The following is a 23958-nucleotide window of genomic DNA, read 5'->3' as shown; positions in this document are numbered from 1 at the left end:
CTCGTTTTATAGGCCGAGGGAGCTGGCGTTTGTCCGCAGACAGCTTCCGGGTCCTGTGGCCAGCATGACTAAGCCGCTTCTGGTGTACCAGAGCAGCGCACGGAAATGCCATTTACATTCCCACCGGAGCTGTACCTATTTATCTACTTGAACTTTGATGTGCTTTCGAACTGCTAGGTTGGCAGGAGCAGGGACCGAGCAATGGGAGCTCACCCTGTCACGGGGATTCGAACCACCAACCTTCTGATCGCCAAGTCCTAGGCTCTGTGATTTAACCCACAGTGCCACCTGCATCCCTCGTGCAGAGAACAAGGGTCACTAAATAACTCTCCACACTCTTAACAAACTAGAGTTCTCAGGACTATTTGGGGGAAGCCATGACTGGTTAAAGTGGTATTATAGTGCTTCAAATATACAGTGCAGATGGGGCCTTAGCTTCAACCCCTTACAACTGAAGACAGTTCATAACTCTATCATTACCCATTACTACAACTTCTGTTTGTGCAATGGAATCTTCTGGGCAGATCTGTGGAACTGCAGGAGTGAGGAGGCGAGAGGGACAGGAATTTCCATTGTGTGAACAGAAGGTGTTCTGTGAGCATAATGGCTTCGTTGGATGCAATGACACCCTGTTCTTTATTCTAAAGGTTTTTACACCTACCATTGGTGGGTGGATCTTGGATTTCTAGTAGGACAAAAACCCTGAAGTAGTCCTGATAAGCCAGAAGTCTGTTCAGCCCATTTTAGAAGGCTCATCATTGCTGCTTCTAAGATTGTACTTTATTACAAAATAAAGTCTGCAACCAATTCAAGTTTTGGCTTAATTACTGAAAAAGAAATGATAGATTCCACCCATCCCTGGCTTCAACCTTAAGCACCCTTACTAAGATGGAAGTCCTGCTGATCTTGGTAGGGTTTGATTCCAAGGGACTATCACACTTCCATATTTTGCTTTTGAAATGAATGGAATCTGTGTAGGAATGCAGCTGTTCTTTCACCTTTTCATTTCAACCGGCTCATGCAGCAGATGTTCTCAGCAGACTGTGCTCATGCAATGGACAACAAATCTTATGTGAACGAAGCTGAAGAGAGCATGTGAAACTTGCACAAAACTATATATTACAAAAATTGATTGTGTGGGGGGAGGAGTGTTAGTTAAGTGAAAGAGGTTGTCTTTTCTGAAGGACCTCTGGATTTAATTTTACACAGATAGTTCTCGCTCATAAAAGCCTTGAAATTGAAATTAAAATTTAGTAGCAGCAAAGTGACCTTGCATTAACCAATTTACTGTACATACATACATTTGCCACCAAAATTACCTGTCATCTCCAGGAGTTTGGGAAAAAATATATTCCAGAATCGGCACTGCTGGGCACGTAATTTTGTACGAATCTTTGAAGCGTCTGTGCTTAATGTTAAGTATTTTTGTTCAGCGGTGGTGAAGACTGGCCATCTTGTCCCATTAATCTGAGTCCCATTGGGTGTTCTAAAGGATTAAAGAGAAGCATTAGATCTCTCATGGGAAATTACCTGTGCACATCAGTAGTTTAAAATTATACTGCTGAAAAGTTATTTTATTTCAAAGATTGGTAGGGTTGCATGGAATTACCCCAGTACTTTTGAAACTAGATAGGAATAAATATCAACACCCCCAAACTTTAAATGAGATTTTTTTGGGGGGAAAGTTTAATTAAGAATAGAGAAATATGCATACAGTAATAAAATCACTGTTCATCAGTTCCATGGATGAGCCCAAGAGGTCAGTGAGAAAATGCAATCTCATGGATAACATTAAGGACAATAAATTCACTAGCCTGGATTGCCCAAAGTTCTTAATAAGAATGCTAATGCCTTATTCAAATATGCAAGAATACTATATTGATTTTTTTTTAAGGTAGACATTTTGCAAAGATATGCGCCTATATGGGTGAAATGCACGAAAATTGTATCCTGATTAAAGTATGCTGGAGAAAGAATGAGTTTCCTAATGGGAAAAAAGGCATCTTTCCACTGTTCAAAATAATTAATGTAAGACAGTGTGCAGAAGTGCTGTCATATATTGGAATTGATTATCTTAGACATGATGCAGTAATGTAGGGGTGGGTGATGTTGGGACTTGCAGGATCATTGCATCGGGGGGGGGCACAGGTTCCCTCTTCCTGTTCCTAACTAAAGAAAGGAAAGTTCCTAGCTAAAGAAATCCTTCCATCCACAGGTATGCACATTAAAGGATCGCTCAGCATTAGAGTGACAGTATAAGAGCAAAAGGTGAATCTATACAGGGCATGTAGAATCACAGCCCTGCATTATGCATGCTCTGCAGACCAGGAATAGAAAAACAATGAAGCATCCAGATGTTGCAGGACTGCATCTGGCGTCATCATTGACCATTGGCCATGCTTATTACAGCTGATGGAGGGGGGCTGACCAACAGTATCTAAAGGCAAAGGTAAAGGGACCCTTGAACATTAGGTCCAGTCGTGACTGACTCTGGGGTTGCGGCACTCATCTCACCTTATTGGCCAAGGGAGCCGGCATACAGCTTCCGGGTCATGTGGCCAGCATGATTAAGCCGCTTCTGGCGAACCAGAGCAGTGCACGGAAACACCGTTTACCTTCCCACCGGAGTGGTACCTATTTATCTACTTGCACTTTGACGTGCTTTTGAACTGCTAGGTTGGCAGGAGCAGGGACCGAGCAACGGGAGCTTACCCTGTCGTGGGGATTCGAACTGCCGACCTTCTGATCGGCAAGTCCTAGGCTCTGTGGCCAAATTCTCCACCTCTGCTCTAGACTGTTTCTACCAGCCTTCTTCAACCTGCTGTCTTCCACATGCTGTTGTCTTACAACTCCCGCCATCTTTTATTATTTTCCAACTGGCTGAATCTTGATGGGTGTGTCCAAAACAAATGGAGGACACTATGTTGGGGAAGGCTGGGCTGTATAGTGCTGATGTATGTGCAAAAGGGACACATATAGGTTCCATACATGTGTTGAAACAGTCAAGTGAACAGGCACAAGTGGGAACAGGAATTACTGGTGTGATCCTGCTGCATGTTTGCTCTATGTAGCTCAGTTGTAGAACACACATATTGCATGCTGTTGGCCTCAGGTTCCGTCTGCAGCTAAAATGAAATCAGGTACAAGTAGGGATGTGAAGCTCTGATCATTTGGCTTTCTCAGTTTCTCATTTCCCCAAACTGAAGTTCAGTTCTCAACATTTCCACAACAGTGAAACTTCTCCAAACACGTTTGCATGCAATTTTCCCTAAAGTACATATTTTTGCAAAACAATTTTCCCCAATACAATGTATCTTTGTATACTATTTTCACCAGTGTATGCATTTCTATGTATCCTTTACCCTAGGAATGTAGGTGGATTTTGGTACACATTACTATGCTGGAGAACTGCACGGCAAAATTCTGAGAACTGTGAATTTTGATGGATAATTGCGTTTCAGTTTGCATATTATTTCAGAAAGTGCAACTTAGATAGTTTTGCCTTTAGATGAATTACATTACCCCCTCATACAGGGAAAGGTCCCTACCCAACATCTTGGAGAGTTGCTCCCAGTGGTAGGCTAGAGGGACCAATAGCCAGATCTGTTTGTTTGTTATTACATTATTACGAGAAGCAAAGTTACAGGGAGCCAGGCAGAGGGCCTTCTTGGTAGTGGCACCCACTGTCTGGAATGCCCTCCCCCCAGATGTCAAAGAGAACAACAACTACCAGACTTTTAGAAGACATCCGAAGGCAGCCCTGTTTAGGGAAGCTTTTAATGTTTGATGGATTACTGTATTTTAATATTTTCTTGGAAGCCACACAGAGTGGCTGGGGAAACCCAGCCAGATGGGCGGGGTACAAATAAATTATTATTATTATTATTATTATTATTATTATTATTATTATTATTATTATTCCTTTCCACCTTTTTTGCAAGGAGCTCTTGGTGACTTACACACTACTCCCCCTCTCCATAGATTAGGCTGAAAAATGGCCCAAAGACATCTGGTAAGCTTTATGGCTGAGTGGGGATTTGAACCCCTGTCTCCCAGACCCTAGACTAGCACTCGAACCATCACATCTACTCTCTCTATGGGGCAGCTTCCCATCCCATCACCAATTAAGCAGCTCGGTATCAGCATGAATCAATAGGAAGAAGGAGCAGAGTTCTCTTTTGTTGACTTCTATTCATGTTTATCAGCCATCTCTCTAGAGAGGGCTCTGTCCAAGCTTGTGCGCAGCAAAGAAATTCCAAAGCAAATTCTCCAAAGCAAGGGGAAAGCTACAAAAGCTTCTCTTAAAAGAGGTTTACAAAATGCCGTGAATGATTATTTAAACAACACTCAGAGAGGAAGAAGGCAATAAAAGAATTGAAAAGTGCAAGGGCTGAGAAGAGTAATTGGGTCTCCTTTCCCATGGTCTCCAGCCAGGAAAACCAGCGAGGGAAAGCTAACTCTATCTGAAGACAGTGGGAGTTTCAGTTTGTTTACCACCGCTGAAGTAGAGGTCAAGAGTGGCCATTTTAGGAAGGAGTGCTGGACTGCAAATGTTTACTTCAGGGTGTGCTTTAGAAAAAAAATCTCCTAAGTGGCATGGTTGTTAATGTATGCTACGGTTAGCAGCTGGAGGGCCTCGAGGAAAGAGAGTTGGGTTTAAGGTTCATGTTCATCTAAGGAAAAATCACTTTTGCAGGAGGCTGTTGGAAACAGATCGCTCGATTTGTACACGGGCTGGGTAGTCATATCGCTGTTTTAAAACAACAAAGGATGCTACAGCTAAATGTGTTAAACAGGTAAACAACCCGCCAATGCAAAAATGAAAAGAACACCAGCTGTTCTTGCTACAGGCCACTGGCTGGATGCCTGGAATATCTCAACTCTGTGAAGTGACTACCCAGATGTAGCAATGGGAAGCAACTTCCCTTGCTCCTCCTGCTGTGGCGATCAGTGAAGCTGGTGAATGTCAGGCTGTGGATGGAGGGAGGGCAGGCTCAAGAATAAGTATGTGCATGTTTTGCCCACCCTAAGACCAATCCCATGTCTATACACACACACCATCCAAAGTTTGGGTCCCAATCAAAATTGGCATGAACTGTTGCCAGTGCTACCCATTCATCAAATCACAGAATCATAGACTTCGAAAGGACCCGGAAGGGTCATCTAGTCCAACCCCCTTTAATGCAGGAATCTCAGCTAAAGCATCCAAGACAGATGACCATCCAACCTCTGCTTTAAAACCTCCAAGGATGGAAAGTCCACACCCTCCCAAAGGAGACCATTCACTGTCAAATAGCTCTTATGGTCAGAAAGTTCTCCCTGTTGTTCAGCCAGAATCTCCTTTCTTGTAGCTTGAAGTCATTGGTTCGAATCCTACCCTCCAGAACAGGAGGAAACAAGCTTGCTCCATCCTCCATGTGACGGCTCTTAAGTTATTTGAAGATGGCTATCATATCTCCTTTCAGTCTCCTCTTTTCCAGGTTAATACCCAGCTCCTTCAACTGTTCCTCATAAGGCTTGGTTTCCAGACCCTTGACCATCTTGGTTGCCCTCCTCTGCACACATTCCCTTTGCTAAGCAAAATTCTATCTGATGGTGAAAGCCACCTTGACTGACAATGTGGCCTCTTACAGATAGGTAGCCGTGTTGGTCTGCCATAGTCAAAACAAAAAAAATAACTTCCAGTAGCACCTTAAAGACCAACTAAGTTAGTTTTTGGTATGAGCTTTCGTGTGATGTCAGATTTATGTCCATTTATTTTTTGGCGTAAGGTTTGGCCTGTTTGTCCAATATAGAGAGCTGACATCAGGAATCACAAGACAGAGAAACCAGTAGGAGAACACTTCAATCTCCCAGGACATTCTATACAAGATCTCAAAGTAGCTGTTTTACTACAAAGGAATTTCAGAAATAGACTGGAAAGAGAAGCTGCTGAATTGCAACTTATTACCAAACTTAAAACCATGGAGAGACCTGGTCTGAACAAAGACATTGGATTCTTATCTCATTATACATGACAAAGCCATTTTTCACCTTCTCACCCCTTGCTTTTTCCTGTAAGACCTATTGCAGTCGTTAAGAGTCGTCAACAGGCTCATCACAGCTATCTGCCAATCACCCATTCCCACCACCCTTCTGAGTAATACCCCTCCCCACCTTCTCACTATATAGAAGGGTCTGGTAACTTCTGTTTCAGTGTATCTGAAGAAGTGTGCATGCACACGAAAGCTCATACCAAGAACTAACTTAGGAATTTTTTTTGTTTTGAATGTGGCCTCTGTTAGCGATCTTGAGCAGCACAGCCACATAGTTTTCATGATTGGACATATTTTAATGGGTTGGGTAGGATTTGTCTGTCTTAACATATTGCTGGAGGAGCATTTTATGCATTTTGCGTCGTTCAGTGTTTTAAAACTGTTATGGTTCCAAGCTGTTTTTATGTGCTGCATTTTACCTTGTCTAACCACCTTGAGACTTTTTGTTGCATAAACTGACCGATAAATGTAATGGATAATCGTATTTCATTTCTCCTAGTCCAGATAATTACTAGAATCCTCCTCACCTTCATACAGATACACAGAGAGAGAGAGATGCATGGAGAGAAGGTAATAGTAACTATAGCAAACTAGCATCAACCATAACTCATGGGTCGTTTCATAAGCTCTGCTTTTAGTTACTACATTCCGGGCATTTAACTCTTCCTGAAAGCCCACTGGACAGACACTAGTGAATTCAAGCTTTTAGTCTAAAATATCCCTTAATCTGATCTGGCATGGCAATTCCTAGGTTCCTCAGTTGCCCACTTCTTCGCTAATTCTGCTCTGATTAACTTATGGCAACCATTTAATTGCATGTTTATTTGTGGCTCCTGAGAATAGTGACTTAAGCAGAGCTGACTAGTACTTCAGTTCAAGATCAGGACACTAATAGCACTGTCAGAATTCATTTAAGCACTCCTGCGCTATGAAGCAAGTCATGACATTCCAAATTGTACTTTACAGGTGGGAAGGGGGCTATGCTTGTGGATGCAGATATCAGTTTGTAAGAAGTGATTGAAAACATCATGTGTTTAATATAATGCCCTGTCACATGAGACTTTGAGATATATGTATATTCCTTGCATTGCTAGCGAGTACTTAGTACTTCAACAGGAGATACACAGAAATTCCCACTTATCAGATTCACCAAAAACATTGCAGAACTTATAACTGAGTTTTTATGCATGTTCAGTGCAGGCTGGTCTGTTCTAATGGGACAGCAATCTCCCCTCATCCATCCTACACCTGTCTGTCTTCTTACTGATGTCCAATCTTTCTCAGTCTGGAATACCTGGATACAGCTAAAGTTTTAATGTTATTGTCTTCTTTTAACTTTGCAACAAAAGGAAGAAGCAAAGGAAAAGGTAGCTATGAGATGAAGCAGGCTGACATCTGCCTCGATGAATTTAAATGTAGATTTTGCAGCTCTAAATGCAACACATTGTCCAAGATTTTGTCTGAATTCCCACCAATATTTATCTTCCATCTGTTCTTTGATTTGCATGTCAATTTTTTTACCCTCAGATTTCAGATAGAAATAATCTCAAATCTCATCTGGGTGCCATGTTTACAGAGATTAAATATTTTTAGATGTGGAGCTATTAAATATATTTCATATTTAGTAATCTCTCCATATTGGCTGTGCTCCATTCATGCAGGGTCATATTCCATCCAAAGACATGTCTCTCTCTCCAAATTTACAAGTTAGAAAAATCTCAGTTAATAGCATTAGGCTGGCATTATGCTAGTGGAGGATCAATATGAGACCTTTGGGACACTGAAAACTCTGCAGAAGCAGTAAAACTGTCTTTAAAGGTTGTTTTTTTTAATAATCATTACATTTGTAAACAATTGCTTATTAGCCACTAATTCCATAAGAAACTGTTTATTGGCAGCTGACTTTCGTAGATTCACTGCTGACAGATAAATACTTTTTGGTCCAACAAAGTAACCTTAGTGGAAATCTTTACTCGAGAAGGAAAACTTCCATAATTAAAATGAATTTTTTTGACCATTATCGTTTTTGCACTAATATGATTAATGCAAACTGAAAGCACGATGTAAGCAGACATTAACTTGTTTTTTTTATTATTAAAAGCCACATTGTTATAGATAACTTATCATTCACAGGCAAAAAGGCAGTCAGCTTAATTTTTAATCTCTACAAACAACTTTCACAAGTTTGTTAAGTCCTCTTTTTTGTTACAATTCACTGAGAACCCATTTCACCAAGGAAACTGATGTTAACGTAAGTCAGTGTAACATTTAAACCAGGGGGAGCCAATGTTGTGGCTGTTCATACGCTAATCACATCTCTCAACATCCCTGAGCATTGGCCATGTTGTCTGGCGCTGATAAGAGTTGGAGTCCCATACCATACTGAGGGTACCATATTGCCTACCTTTGAGTCAATTACTTTTATTCAATAATAACATTGTTCAAGTACAGTCATACCTCGGATTACAGACGCTTCAGGTTGCGTTTTTTCAGGTTACGGACCCGCCGAAACCCAGAAGTACTGGAACGGGTTACTTCTGGGTTTCGGCGGTCGTGCATGCACAGAAGCACCAAATCACAACCTGTGCATGCGCAGATGCAGCACTGCAGGTTGCGAACGCTGCAGGTTGCGAACGTGCATCCGGCACGGATCACGTTCACAACCCAAGCGTCCACTGTACATTGTAGTGCAACACTTGTTCCCACAAAGCTTCACTAAAAGCATCTTTTCCCCATAAGGCTCCATCCAAACAAAACCTGCCCACAACAGAGAGTTATTAATGAACTGTAGTGGCTGCATCTTCTTGACACCTTAAGAAAAGGAAGATTACCAGTGCTTGTCACCTTCAGATACCAGCAAGCCATAGACCTTTCCTGGGCACTCCAGGACACCAACAGAATAGGTGAGCTGTTCTGGAATTAACCAACCAGAGAGTCTTTCTTGGAAGCCAAGTACTGCCTTATATTCAATGAAGACAATTAGAGTTAATAATAATCGCTCTCACTTAGAGAGGTGTCCCGCTGCATGCTGTTCCTTTTATTTCATTGCCATAAAGGTAAGGTAAAGGGACCCCTGACCATTAGGTCCAGTTGTGACTGACTCTGGGGTTGTGATGCTCATCTCGCTTTATTGGCCGAGGGAGCCAGCGTACAGCTTCCGGGTCATGTGGCCACCATGACTAAGCTGCTTCTGGTGAACCATAGCAGCACACGGAAACGCCGTTTACCTTCCCGCTGAAATGGTACCTATTTATCTACTTGCACTTTGACGTGCTTTCGAACTGCTAGGTTGGCAGGAGCAGGGACCGAGCAACGGGAGCTCACCCCGTTGTGGGGTTTTGAACTGCCAACCTTCTGATCAGCAAGTCCTAGGCTCTGTGGTTTAACCCACAGCACCACCTGCGTCCCATTTCTTTGTCATACAAACCACTAAAAAGAGCCCTGCTAGATGAGGCCCAAGGCCCATTTTGTTCAGCATCTGGTGGCCAACTAGATGCTTATGGGGAGCCGACAAATGAGACGTCAGAGCGATAATGCTCTCCCTATGCTATCTTGCAATACTGAGGCAATCCAGACAACCTAGTGAATGCAGTAAATCAATTCAGCGGTGTCAGCAAACCACTATAATAAGTTCAGGTGAACAATATTTGGGAACCGTGGAAGATGAATTGCCATGATCCCCCAACATAAAATGATGCTGCCATGTTGTGCTTTACTAACATAGGGCTCATGGGAGGGAGAAGAGTCCGTTGTGCCACTGTGACACATCTTTGGGGGATTTTCTGTTGCCTGCTTTGTGGAAAGCCTTCCTCAATAAGCAGTCCTTCATGCTTATGGAAGGGGACTGATGCAGCATGTGGGGGAGGAAATCCAGCCATCAGCAAAGACACTTTGAAAGCTCAGCATCTCCCATCTCCAAGCACAGCAAGCACATCAAATGCCCCTATCCATTTTAGCTGGATTTTGCAGTAAGCCCTTGTTAGTTCTCTGGGATAGTGAACTTACTTGAGAGGAAGGTTAACTCTTAGATATAACCATGCATCTTTGTTGAACTGCGCACCACCTTTGCTAGTCTATTGGAGAAGATCAATAAATTGTGCTGTTTATGACTGGAAGTAGAGTCCTCCTCCTTTTTTGTCCATGATAGAAGGATGCTCCTAATTAGTTTGAAAGCTGGAAGAGCAAACCACGTATATTACTCTGCCCCCAGACAATCAAGTCACAGCTAGCTGTGTGTGCAAAGTCATCAATCAATCAGAGAATGGCAAGAAGTATTTGCGGCATTACAGAGACATAACACATTCAGATGTCTCACATAATTTCTAAAGGCCAGGAGGACACACAATCTTCAATGTAGACCTTCTCCTATTCTGTACTCACAGTGTAACAACTGCAGGGCAAGTAACCATCATGAGCCTTTGTGCAATTCCTGGGAGAGTTAAGAAGTAGAATTCCAGTGACAGAATGTGCAACGCTTCCTGCAATTTCCCTGCTCTAAGATGCAGACAGGAATGAGAGGTGCTGAAGATTTACTACTGAGCAGTCTCTTTCTAACCCCCACACATGGCTTATTTTAGCCCTGAGCTAGTAGGAATGAAAGGAAAGCTTGTTCATTTGGAGAGCTGAATCATATTCCCGGGCTGTTATCACCTTATATAAAGGTAAATTGAAGTTGTGCATATGCATGTTTAATTAGCAAGGGAAATCAGCTGTTGCATAGCTGGCATCATTGTTATGTGGTTGCAGCTTCTGAGATTGGCCCAGAAATGGCAGCTAGTGCAAAATGCAGCAGTTCGACAGCTCATTGAGGCAGACTATTCATCATGTTACACCGCTGCTGAAAGAATTGCAGTAGCTGCCAATAAGCTGCCAGGCTAAATCCAAGGTGCAGGTACAAGCGTGCAAAACCTTGTGGAGCTTGGGACCAGGGTATCTTTGCCAGCCAGCCAGTTCTTACTGATGTGTTTCAATGTTTATGTAGTTATATACCACCTTGTGATATTTTATATGAACGTGCCATTGATACAGTGGTACCTTGGGTTACAAACGCTTCGGGTTACAAACGCTTCAGGTTACAGACTCTGCTGACCCGGAAGTAGTACCTTGGGTTAAGAACTTTACCTCAGGATGAGAACAGAAATTGCACCGCAGCAACGTGAGGCCCCATTAGCTAAAATGGTACCTCAGGTTAAGAACAGTTTCAGGTTAAGAACGGACCTCCAGAACAAATTAAGTTCTTAACCTTTTGCACTGCACTCTCCCCCTCCCCCACCAGCACTTGGGGGGGGCAAGAACAAGGTATGGGTCACATGACTCATCCTGGAAGGCGTGCGTCCCAGAAAACGTGTGTCCTGGTTTGCATCAGGAAATGCTGGATGATACGACATTCTTTCTTTCCATCTTAGCTTCATGGCAAGTAATGGTCCAGCTCAACACATTTGCCTGCCTCAAATGAAGATCAAGAAGAAATTCCTCTCCTCAATTCCACCTACAGAACTTGAACAGACTGCCATTTGCTTCTTACTTCAACAGTGAGGGTGAGACAACTTCCTCCACCTTGCCCAAGGGCAGCGTGCTAGTTCAAAGGGTGCAGAGCAGGCCATCTTAGGAGACTCTGGGTCGACGGTAGGGGCTGTTCTAGCCCCCAGAAACTGCTTCCTAAGTTTCATTCTGCCTATTGACAGAACCAGACTCAATTCTTAGAGGCTGACATTAGGAGGCTGAACTACTCTTAAAATAGCACTTGTTCGGGAAATAGAATTCCAGCAAGCCAACCACTGTGTGTGTGTGTGTTTAGAAACTGTGCTGCTTGACAGGTTCGTGAGACACTGAAAATTAGCAGGCCCCACTTGACGAAAAACAGTACTTTTTCATACAGCGCATTGTTAAACTATGGAATTCAATCCCACAGGATATAGTGGTGGCTGCAATTAGGATGGCTTTAAAAGGGATGCAGAAAGGGTTCTAGTATTAGAAGCAGCAGATCTCAGAATGCCAGGAGCAGGAGATCAGAGTGGGAGACTGCTGTTGTGCTTGTGTCCTCTTTGTTGGCTTCTCAGAGGCATCTGGTTGCTCAGTGCTGAACTGGATGGGCCTTTGGTGTGATCTAGCAGGACTCCTTTTATATTCCACAGAAAACACTTTTTATTTTGCAGAGTGTACCATCATAAAAAGTGCCTGCAATCTACATTTAAAGAACACACCTGATTGTTACTATTATTTATTATTCATTAAATTTCTATACCGCCTTTCATCTGACGAACACAGGACACTTCACAACATAAAAAACAAACAAACAAAAAATACCACCGCCCCCAGGTTAAAAGGCCATTGGTTGTTTAATGAGCCAAAGGCCTAGGAGCAGAGGGGTGTTTTTGCCTGGTGTCTGAATACAGTGGTACCTCGGTTTACATACGCTTCAGGTTACACACTCCGCTAATCCAGAAATAGTGCTTCTGGTTAAGAACTTTGCTTCAGGATGAGAAAAGAAATCATGCTCCGGTGGCGCGGTGGCAGCAGGAGGCCCCATTAGCTAAAGTGGTGCTTCAAGTTAAGAACAGTTTCAGGTTAAGAATGGACCTCAGGAATGAATTAGGTACTTAACCCGAGGTACCACTGTATATGCAGCAAAGATGCCACGTGAGCCTCCTTGGGGAGAGAGTTCCACAAGGGGGGGCACCACAGGAAAGATCCACTCTTATGTTGCCATCATCCAAACCTCTCACAGAAGAGGAGTAAGAATTTAAGCCACATCTGATTAAAAATATGAGCTGAACTATTCTGGGTCAAATCAAACACCCATCTATTCTAATTAGGGATGTTTCAGATATTTCCCCCCCCCCTCTTGTTTCACTCCAGGTCTTCTATTTCTAAGGCACCTGGTCTTTGCTTCCAAACTAGAATGGATGCAGTGGGAAATCTGCATTGTTTGGAGTCTCTGCCCACAAATAATTCCACCATATATAATGCTAGTTTTCCAAAGTTCCATGACTTGGTTTGTGTCTTCTCCCTGTCAATGTTACCCATGAGTTTGCCTGTGTGTTTCAAAAAAGGAATATAAAATAAAAGCAATCTTTCTCCTGCTGCATTTCTCTTTGGTGGTATCATGATTCTTTGGGTATGGTGTTTTATCACTGCATAAGGGAGCAGATATGTGGCCGGTAAGACACCACACAAACCAAAATATTGGTGCAAGCACATCTACGGTCATATCAAAATTGTTTGGTACTGTTTTCTGAACATTGGAAGTACAGTGGTGGTGAGGAGATGCAAAAGAATGAGGAAAACTAAGTGCAGTGGGGAAAGGAAGTACAAAGAGCCTCTGTGGAATTTGCCACCACAATGCATATTTAAAAGTTTGACTGGGTTGCTGACCATAGCAATTGGCTGTGGTGGTTGGCTCTGGGTCTCAGGAGCATACTGGGGGAAGAACCTGTCCCTTTGGGGCAATTCCTGGGCTATCAATTAGGATATTGACCTGGATTTTGGTATTATAACTGATCACCTCCTCCCCCCATTTTCTCTTACCTGGCAGCACTCAAAGCTGTCCACCTCCTAAAGACCTAGATGTGCCAATGGAATCTTTGTTGTTTGAACCTAACTTATGGCTAATTCAGCCAGTGATGTGTGGTCCCTTGTCTTTACTACAAAGAAGCAAACCTTGAGAGCGCTACATGAGACAGCTCTCCAGACAGTGACAGCCAGGAATATGGGTGCATTGCAAATACGTACAGTGGTACCTCAGGTTACATACGCTTCAGGTTACAGACTCCGCTAACCCAGAAACATTACCTCGGGTTCAGTACTTTGCTTCAGGATGAGAACAGAAATTGTGCTCCGGCAGCATGGCAGCAGCAGGAGGCCCCATTAGCTAAAGTGGTGCTTCAGGTTAAGAACAGTTTCAGATTAAGTACAGACCTCCGGAACGAATTAAGTACTTAACCTGAGGTACCACTGTACTTCAGCCAACTGGTGGCTGTAGCAAATTTATATTCCAACCAGCAGATGGCAGCAAAGAGATTCAGCCAATCAGAAGTATAGGCAAGATCCCAGCTACCAGCTCACAAACCTCCCCCCTTAGCAAGTGATTTCCCCAAGGCATGATGCACTCACATATTAGTGATTTCAACTAATTGCAGCATAAGAGACTTTGCTGAAGAGTTGCACAAATGCATGCTTCATGCACTCAACTCAACAGTAGATCAGCTGTCAGAGACCTAGTTGCAATTCAGACTAAAAGCAAGCAATCAACCTCTTCATTGAAAAGAATTCAAGCGCTGCTAGTGATTTCTTATTTATTGAGAGTGGCAAGGGGTGGGGGTGGGAAGCACAGGTGTCCCAAGCACCCTTTGCTGGTAAGCAAATTGCAACAGTTTCAATTCAGTGTTGCAGCTCCTACCAACATGGGAAATGGACTTCTTCACAGCAATGCGTCTTGGGTTTCTTACAACAAGGGTACACTACAAGCTTCCACCACTTAGGGACTTCCCTTTTTCTCTATAATCTTAGGGTTCTCTGTGATGCTACATTAGCACATGTGTTAATATCATTCATATACATTTGGTTTACCATATGGAGATCTAGAAGCCTGGAGTCACAGTTTCTGCGAATTGATATGCAAAGTTATACACACACACACACACACACATATAGTGGTACCTCGGGTTACAGACGCTTCAGGTTACAGACGCTTCAGGTTACAATCTCTTCTAACCCAGAAATAGTACCTCGAGTTAAGAACTTTGCTTCAGGATGAGAAATTGCACGGCGGCAGCAGGAGGCCCCATTAGGTAAAGTGGTACCTCAGGTTAAGAACAGTTTCAGGTTAAGAACGGACCTCTGGAATGAATTAAGTTCTTAACCCGAGGTATCACTGTATACCACACAGAGAGGGGGGGTTGCTTCACCAAAACCACCCTACCCCCCCACACTCACATTGATCACAATGCTGGAGAAACATAACTTTTCTGTTACAACTACAATATATACCTTTAGCTACCTTTTCTCTAAACCATCCTCTGTGGCATTCTCCATCTTGCTTTCCTGTACTGCGAGTTCCCAGACTCCTTTCTGTTCAGTCCTTTCTTTCTTCAGCTTTCTCTGTCACCATTGCACTTTCCCTCAGGCTGATTATCCTTCCTTTAGGAGTCATTTCTCACTCCATTGCCATGACTTACTAGCAGTGCATGTGAAAAGGATCTGGGGGTCTTGGTGGACCACAAGCTTCACATGAGTCAACAGTGTGATGCAGCAGCAAAAAATAAAATAAAATAAATGCTATCCTAGGCTGCATCAACAGTAGTATAGTGTCCAGATCAAGGAAAGTAATAGTACCACTCTATTCTGCCTTAGTCAGACCACATTTGGAATACTGTGTCCAATTCTGGGCACCACAATTTAAGAAGGATGTTGAGAAGCTGGAACGTGTGCAGAGGAGGGCAACCAAGATGATCAAGGGTCTGGGAACTAAGCCTTATGAGGAGTGCTTGCAGGAGCTGGGTATGTTTAGCCTGGAAAAGAGGAGAGTGAGAGGAGATATGATAGCCATCTTCAAATATCTTAAGGGTTGTCACATGGAGGAGGGAACATACTTGTTTTCTCCTGCTCTGGAAGGTAGGACTTGAACCAATGGCTTCAAGTTGCAGGAAAGGAGATTCCGACTAAATATTTGGAAAAACCTTCTGACAGTCTGACACTGTTCATCAGTGGAACAGACTCCCATAAGAAGTGGTGGACTCTCTGCTTTTAAACAGAGGTTGGATAGCCATCTGTCATGGATGCTTTAGCTGAGATTCCTGCATTGCAGGGGTTGCACTAGATGACCCTTGTGGGTACCTTACAACTCTAAAATTCTATGATTCTCTATGATGCTGTGACTTGGGCCTCTGCTTCTAGAGCAGCCTTCTTCAAAGTTGGGTCTCCAAATGATATTAGGATTAGAGTCCTCATCAACCCTGACTATTGGCTAAACTGGCAGGGGATGATGGGAATTGTGTTCCAATATCTGAGGATGCCAGAGTCTGCTGTAGGGTACCTGTCCCCCTGCTACCCAGCAGGTTCCATACATTCTGAGACCTCTTCTCAATCCTCACCTTTACCAGGGGGCTTTAATCCCAGCCAAACTGACAACATTCCCTTCCCTCTTAGAAATGCCACTGCTGCTGTTTAGTTGCCTGAGCAGCTGAACATTCCATGCCATCACACCAGCTCAGTCAATCAGTGTCAGGAAGCTTCACTGATACAAGCACAGCAGAAGAATGATAATGCAAGGTGATATACAATAGTGGTGCGACCACAAACTGGAACCACCTATATGATGACTTACAAAGTGAAGTTCCTCTCCAAAGCTCTCTAATATCAGTTGTCAGATTGTTACAATCCAATGCATTTGAAATGATAGGTTTATTGTGCAGAAAAGTTCCCTTTTGGATACACACTGACTTTAAGGGGAGGGGGTAAACCAGAGCCTAGGAGTTGCTGATCAGAAGGTCGGCAGTTCGAATCCCTGCAATTCCCATTGCTCCCATTGCTCGGTCCCTGCTCCTGCCAACCTAGCAGTTCGAAAGCATGTTAAGGTGCAAGTAGATAAATAGGTACCACTCCGGCGGGAAGGTAAACGGCTTTTCCATGCGCTGCTCTGGTTCGCCAGAAGCGGCTTAGTCATGCTGGCCACATGACCCAGAAGCTGTACGCCGGCTCCCTTGACCAATAAAGCGAGATGAGTGGGTCACGACTGGACCTAATGGTCAGGGGTCCTTTAAGAATGTGCTATAGGTGCTACGTGAATGGTCCCTTCTGATTTCCTCAAGTTAGAAATGATGTCACTTGAAATAACAGAATTAGAAGAAGCTTCACTCCAGAATGAATAAAATGGGAATCTGACACCCTCACTCTTTATGAATGCTCAGTTTCATTTGAAGTCACTTTTGCTGTCATTGGGGCCCATTGATGTGCGATTTGATATAATGAGCTCTCTCTCTAGATTTCTTTTTAAATTCAGAGCATTTCTCCACTTCAGCTAGTCATTTATCATCTCATCAAATGATGTGAAGGATTCCCTGTGCAATTTCATCATGCCTTATGCCTAATTCACAAAAAAAGTCTATTCAGGGTTTTCATACCTATAAGCCTAAAATAAAAGGCAAATGACAGAAATATTTCATTTTGCAATTTCGGATTTTATTCATGATGCTAGTTTGCATCAATGAGACTCCAGGGTTTATGATTTGTGGGGAAAGTAGAAGATTGAGCTCACCAACTTCTCTGCTGCCATCTCATTCTCGCCTAGCCCATTTCCACCCATCTGTCTTGTCCATTTAATGTAAGTTCTGTGACTAAGAGGCTGCACCACTACAATACAATGCTTCAACTCCTTAGAACTAAAGAAATGTTTGATTTCAGTTCCTTTCACAGCGAAAGTCCAATAACCTCAGAGAATTCAGGGAGATATACAAAGACTAAGCTGAAGGGGAAATAAGGACTTGATACCATCTAGTCCAGCCTTCTGGTCCCATAGAGGCCAACCAGAAGTCCTCGTGCAAGACATGAGGGTGAGAGCTTTCTCCCACTTATTTCCCCTAGCAACTGGTAATCTAAAGTAGACTGATGCAAAACTGTTGCCTGGTGAAACTTCAACCTTAAGAAGCTATGCCCCATATTCTGAGATGCCATCAAAACTCAAAATTAGGTGGCTCATATGCCAGAACTATCAGGTTCATAAATGGCTGAATGTGCACCAAGTCCAGTTATCTGTCTAACAGATCTTAAAATTACCATATTTCAAAATTAAATTAATTCTGAGTTTATTTCCAGATTTTTTTTGTACATGCACTTTCCACATAACTAATCATCTAAATTCTGCATACTCAGGTGCTTCCCATGGGGTGGTGTTTTTTAACCCTTTTAGCTACTCTTTGTCAAATCAATTAGGTTTAAAGTTTGGATCTGAACTCCATCTACAGTTGATCACTTTTGAAGCAACAGTCAAACTTGCTGTAAGACAGGAAAACAATTTCTCAGAGAAGGAAGCTTTGTGATGCATGACATCGCAATGTATGCCGTGAGTCTATTGCACTATAAATCATACATTGCCAGAATGAACTAACTTATTTGGTTGCTTATTATTATACCCTACCTTTCTTCCCTAAAGAGCCCCCCCAAATTGTATATGGCTACAAGATCTGGAAAAAACAGAGAACTTTCATCCAAGTTTTTAATGTGGGATTTGATGAACTGAGTACAGTTTCTGACGGGGTAAGTTCACACGTCACTCTCCATAATCATTTATAGTAGGGTTTTGCCCAAAGTGACAATTTGAGATGAATTTGCTCTGTCGACCAACCAGTCTGATAATGTTGAAGAGGAACAACAAGTTTTTCAATAACATTAGCAAACTTTGTGACCTAGTTCAACACGTCTTGAAGGGTTTCACCTAGAGCTCTTTTTAAAAGATCACTTTGTACAAACAACGCATTTGAGGAACAAGATTTCTCAAAGAAGTACCAGATGTTAATACGTCCTGGGGGAGTTTTCCAAGTCTGCTTTTTGTTTCCTATGACTAGCACAATAAAACAGGGCCAAATAAGCACATTTATGTAAATGTTTTTAATGTGTGTGATTCATACAGTCTGAGACCAGGTGGGTTTTTTGGCAAAGAATTAGAGTTACCCTAGTAGAACTTTTTCTCTGTCTGTACATTGCCTTGACCCGTTATTCTTGCTTTCCTGTTATTGTATGAGTAGCCCTGAAGTGAGTTAAGCCTACTACTACTCAAACCTAATGTCATCGGTTCAGGTCATTCACTTTTCCAGCTTGGTGCTATCCAGATGTTTAAATCTATATTTCCCATTGCCCCCTGATGACTGGCAATAATGTCCAGGGCTGATGGGAGTTTTAGTCCAAAATATCTGGATGGAACCAGGTTGGAGAAGACTGCTTTAACCACTGGCAAATATAGTTGTCTGCCAGGAAGAATTTGCAAACAACTGGTGGAGAAATGTCTCAGCAAGTTCAAACCCAGTATGCTGAACCTGCTGAATAAGAATACAAATGACAGAAGAACCAAAATCTAGGTACTCATTGGTATCCAAGCCCACTGCCCCACTAAAACCCAAGGGCCAGCTGACTGGGAAAGGTCAGAAGAAGCTACATTTATATTCCAATCGCGCTCTGAAAATATTTCTAATTGATTCCTAGAATATCATTTTGAATCATAAATTTTGTAGAAGAAAAACAAACTGCAATCTCGATAGAGGATATTAAAAGCAAACATTATGCCTTCCTCTGATCCCTTGAGAAATGTCTGTGATCCAGTTGGCTCTCATCCTGGCATCCAGAAACTTGAGAAGCTCTTGAGCATCTCAATTTTCTGATGCCTAGACATGCTAAATAAAGTTCGGACCTCTCCATTGACATTCCTACTAGGTGACAGCAATCTTAGCTGTAAATTCCTTGGGACACTCAATTCAAAATGACATTTAGAGCAGGAAATGAAGTGGCATCAAGTTGCACATTGAGTGTAGTTGCCCAGGTATGATTTAGCTCTAGGTCAGTCCAACTGTGAAGTTACCAGTCCATGAATCACATGTGAGAGCTGATGTAAGTTGAATCCCTGATATGGACTCCGTGCAGAGTAGAAATGCTTTAGTGAATAGTCTTAAAATAGTTACAAAGAAATGTTACAAAATGCAAAGTAACACATTGCTCTTAAACAGCAAGAAATGTGCACCCCTCTTCTTTAGGGAGAGAAATTGCCAATGCAACCTATCATCACCACTGAACTTAGTCATTACTGCTAATGCTCTTGGCTCCACCGACAGACAAAGACACTGAGTTCTCAGTTTTCATCTTCCCTCTGCTTGACTTTCCAGCATGAGTTGCCAGTTAGCGTAAAGACTGGAAACATCCAACTTTTTTTGCCATGTTTGCTAGAGTGAAACCTCCTGACCAATGCAAACTTCTCGACTTTCCAAATGTAAATCTTTATATAAGTTTTTCAAAGTTGAATGCATACAAACATTGCATTTCATGAATATAAAATTTATACCTGTAACACCACAGTGACCAAACTATCCCGGAACAGAGAAGGGCATAGTTGGTGTATCAACCTAAGTTGACAATAGGTGCTCCAATGCAATAGGTGCATTGATGTGGGGCACCCATTTCTGACTGAAGGCCCCCTCCATGGTGTAAGGGTAGGGCACATCTGTGTATCCTCTGTGTAAAGAGGCAGGGCTGAGATCAGTGTATTTTCCCCTACGCTTCAAATATGTATAATATATCAATGACAGCAGAGGCAGTTTTAGGCTAATGTGGCTGGTTTGGTCACACTGGGTGCCATGGTGAAGTGGGCACCAAAACAATACTGTAGAACAGAGCACAAGAAGGTGGTGCCAAATTTTAGCATCACACAGGGCACTACTGAAATATGAGAACCCCAAGTCCACCACTGATGGCAGAAGGTGTACACTGTTGCATTGACCCGAGAACCCAAGCCCTCTTTTTAAATAATGCTCCATTATACTCAGAGATTAAAGAATGCATTGTTCTCATGCCCTCTGTAATGACTGGCCTCGTTAAAAACAAACAATTTGCAATAACTCCCAAGGCCGAATGAGTCATTCTGCAACCGCATTTATTTCAGGCCAATTCATTAGTCATGGTTAGCCAAGATAAGGAAGAAGGGTAGTTTTATGAGCAGCTACACTGCCTAAGACAGAAATTAACAGGTCTAGGAATTACGCAGAGCAGTTTTAGGCTATTGCCAAAGGATGTAAATTGTTTGTTATGGTTGATGATGGAAGATTGTACAACAACCAGCAGAGAAGACACCTGTTTGTATGTCCTGACAAAATAAAAAATATATAAATAGCAAGGACATGACTACCACCTGGAGCAGTGAAGACTAGGTCATGGTTTGAGAATGCCCATAGCAAAGTGCTCTCTAGTGTGTGTTCTCCTATATTAATAGACCCCCTAGTCATGGGACACGGGTGGCGCTGTGGTCTAAACCACTGAGCCTCTTGGGCTTGCCAATCAGAAGGTCGGCAGTTTGAATCCCTACGACAGGGTGAGTTCCCATTGCTCGGTCCCTGCTCCTGCCAACCTAGCAGTTCAGAAGCATGCCAAAAAGTGCAAGCAGATAAATAGGTACTACTCTGGTGGGAAGGTAAACATCATTTCCATGCGCTGCTCTGGTTTTAGTGTTCCGTTGTGCCAGAAGTGGCTTAGGCATGCTGGCCACATGACTTGGAGAAACTGTCTGCGGACAAACATTGGCTTCCTCGGCCTGTAAAGCGAGATGAGTGCAGCAACCCCAGAGTGGACTTAACTGTCAGGGGTCCTTTACCTTTACTATTTTAGTAATGGGCTTAACTAGCAGTGGCAATGACTGGCAAGAGTAGTATGAGTTGTTGTGTAAAATTTCACACAGTGACCTGTGCCAATGTTATACCAAGGGCTTACCTCCCCCCAGCCCCCAATATTTTATTCAATTTGGTACCCCTAGTACAGAGACATAGAGCAAAACTTTCTCTACTATGGCACCTTGGGTGTAGAAATCCTCACAGAAATTTGACTGTCCTCTGCGCTAGTGCTTAGTGTCAGGCCAATGGTATTGGTGGAGAGTTTTTGCACAAGCTGTTGAACTGTTTGCAATTTCTCATTCATAATTTAATTCTGTTTGCCTCTCACACTATCTCAATGTTCTATATTGTTATATGGTTTTTATACATACAGTTGTACCTTGGAAGTTGAACAGCTTAGTTCCAGAACGTTTTGGCTCCCGAACGTCGCAAACCCAGAAGTGACTGTTTCGGTTTGCGAACTACTTTTTGGAAGCCAAACGTCTGACAGGGCTCCTGAGGCTTCTGATTGGCTGCAGCCAATCAGAAGCCACGCTTTGTTTTGTTTTGTTTTGTTTTTTGAACCTTTTGGAAGTCGAATGGACTTCTGGAACTGATTCCGTTCGACTTCCAAGGTGCGGCTGTATTTTACATTTCATATGCAGAAGGTTCCAGGATCAATCCTTGGCTTATCCAGGAAGGGCCTGGATTTCCCTTCCCTGAAATCCTGTAGAGTCATTGCCAGCCTGTGTGGACAATATTGTGCTAGATTGACTTTTGGCCTGACTTGGTGTTAGGCAATTTCCTATGTTGCTATGTACCTCCCAAGGAATTTTAAATAGGAAGCTGCCAAATGCCACATCAAACTATTGGCTCATCTAACTCAGTATTGTCTGGCAGCAGCTTTCCAGAATTTCAGGTCTCTTCCTCCCTGACTTGGAGATGCCATTGATTGAACCTAGGACCTTCTGCGTGCAAAGCTGATGCTCTACTACTGAGCCATGATGCCATTATTGGGATTTTGCCTACGTGCAGCTTCACACACAGCAATTAAGAGTTGGCCAAAGGCCAAGAAGACTGAGCAGAGGGAGTTATTCTGCCTAGAGATACAGGGGACCTTGGATACAGCTCTACTATTGGTTGAGGTCTCCACACAGGCATGATGACTCATGACCTTGCTTACTGGATAGTGTGTTGGTCAGTGTGGTGTTCTGAGAGTGATTTGGAGTTTGTTAAGAGAGCTAGTTAAGATCCGTATCTGTTCATGTATATAGTAACTTGTGAGTCTACTGTAAATAATAAACACCTCTAAGAAACCAAGTTACTGGTTGTCTCCTTCCTGCCTGCAACTGATTGCTTCTGGAAGTCTGCATATGCTCTGCTATATTCAACTGGGTCTGGCTAAGATCCTGCAACAGGTTAAAGTTGTGAAACACCAATAGCCCTTACCTTCAAGCCTTGGGTGGAAGGGTAGAATACAAATTAAATTGACAATTTAAAAAAAAAAGATGATAATATAGAATAACACGAGGGAAAGGCATAAGTCCTTTGTCGGAGGAGCTTACAGTTGGGGGAAAAGGGGAGACAACGAAGGGAGGGCAGAGGAAGAAAATATAGAAAGAGCCAATAAAAGAGAGAAAGGGGGAGAGAGGAGTCATGACAAAGGGTAAGAAAGAGTTGGCATGAGAAGATGCAGTTCCAGCAATGAGGGCTGCAGTCAGGACTTCAAACCTGTAGGTGGTCTGTCAACTAAGCCAGTTTGACAAGAAAGGTCAGTCTGTAGGTGAACAGCAAGAAGCACTGTGCATCAAACTGCGGCGATTCTTTGAGGTTATCTGAAATTACTGTGATGGGAAAGAAAGGAGTGGTGTGGTGCGTGTTAATAAAACACTATAAGCACTTGAGGTTCCTCAGTGAGGAGAGATTTAAGTCTATGCTTAAGGCTACCATGCTAAACACACTTTCTAGGGAGTAAGTCCCACTGAGCACAGAAAGACCTGCTTTTGGATAAAAACGTGTTTATGCTGCTGCTGTAAATCCCCATGGAAGCCAATGGGATTTGAAAGTTTCTAACTTATACTCTTTTTACCAAGGAAACCTCTGGGATATTTTTTCCCAACTTTTTTTTCTTGAAATAAAATAAAATGTTTCTGGGCCAAACTAGGTGATATGCTGCAGATAAGACCATAAGAAGTCGAGCTTATGGGAATCTCACAAGCAGAACCTGAACGCAATAATAATAATAATAATAATAATAATAATAATAATAATAATAATAATAATAATATTTATTACTTATACCCTGCCCATCTGGCTGAGTTTCCCAAGCCACTCTGGGCGGCTTCCAATCGAGTGTTAAAAACAATGCAGCATTAAATATTAAAAACTTCCCTAAACAGGGCTGCCTTCAGATGTCTTTTAAATATAAGATAGCTGCTTATTTCCTTCATATCTGAAGGGAGGGCATTCCACAGGGCAGGTGCCACTGCCGAGAAGGCCCTCTGTCTGGTTCCCTGTAACCTCACTTCTCACAATGAGGGAACCGCCAGAAGGCCCTCGGCGCTGGATCTCAGTGTCCGGGC

At 42.8% G+C, this 23958-nt stretch overlaps 1 protein-coding gene across 1 annotated transcript in view; it reads right to left on the bottom strand.

Annotated features, from left to right (window-relative positions):
- Window positions 1–23958, bottom strand: part of BCHE (butyrylcholinesterase) — a 52054-nt gene that overhangs the window by 5373 nt on the left and 22723 nt on the right. The window contains exon 3 of the mRNA XM_081911076.1: window positions 1320–1486. Within this exon, the coding sequence (XP_081767202.1) occupies window positions 1320–1486 (167 nt within the window). The remainder of the gene's footprint in view (window positions 1–1319; window positions 1487–23958) is intronic.

The sequence above is a fragment of the Podarcis melisellensis genome (assembly GCF_964234715.1).
Source record: "Podarcis melisellensis genome assembly, chromosome: 5".
NCBI lineage: Eukaryota > Metazoa > Chordata > Lepidosauria > Squamata > Lacertidae > Podarcis > Podarcis melisellensis.
The sequence above is the reverse complement of the archived record's forward strand: the minus strand, read 5'-3'. Positions and strand labels throughout refer to the sequence as shown.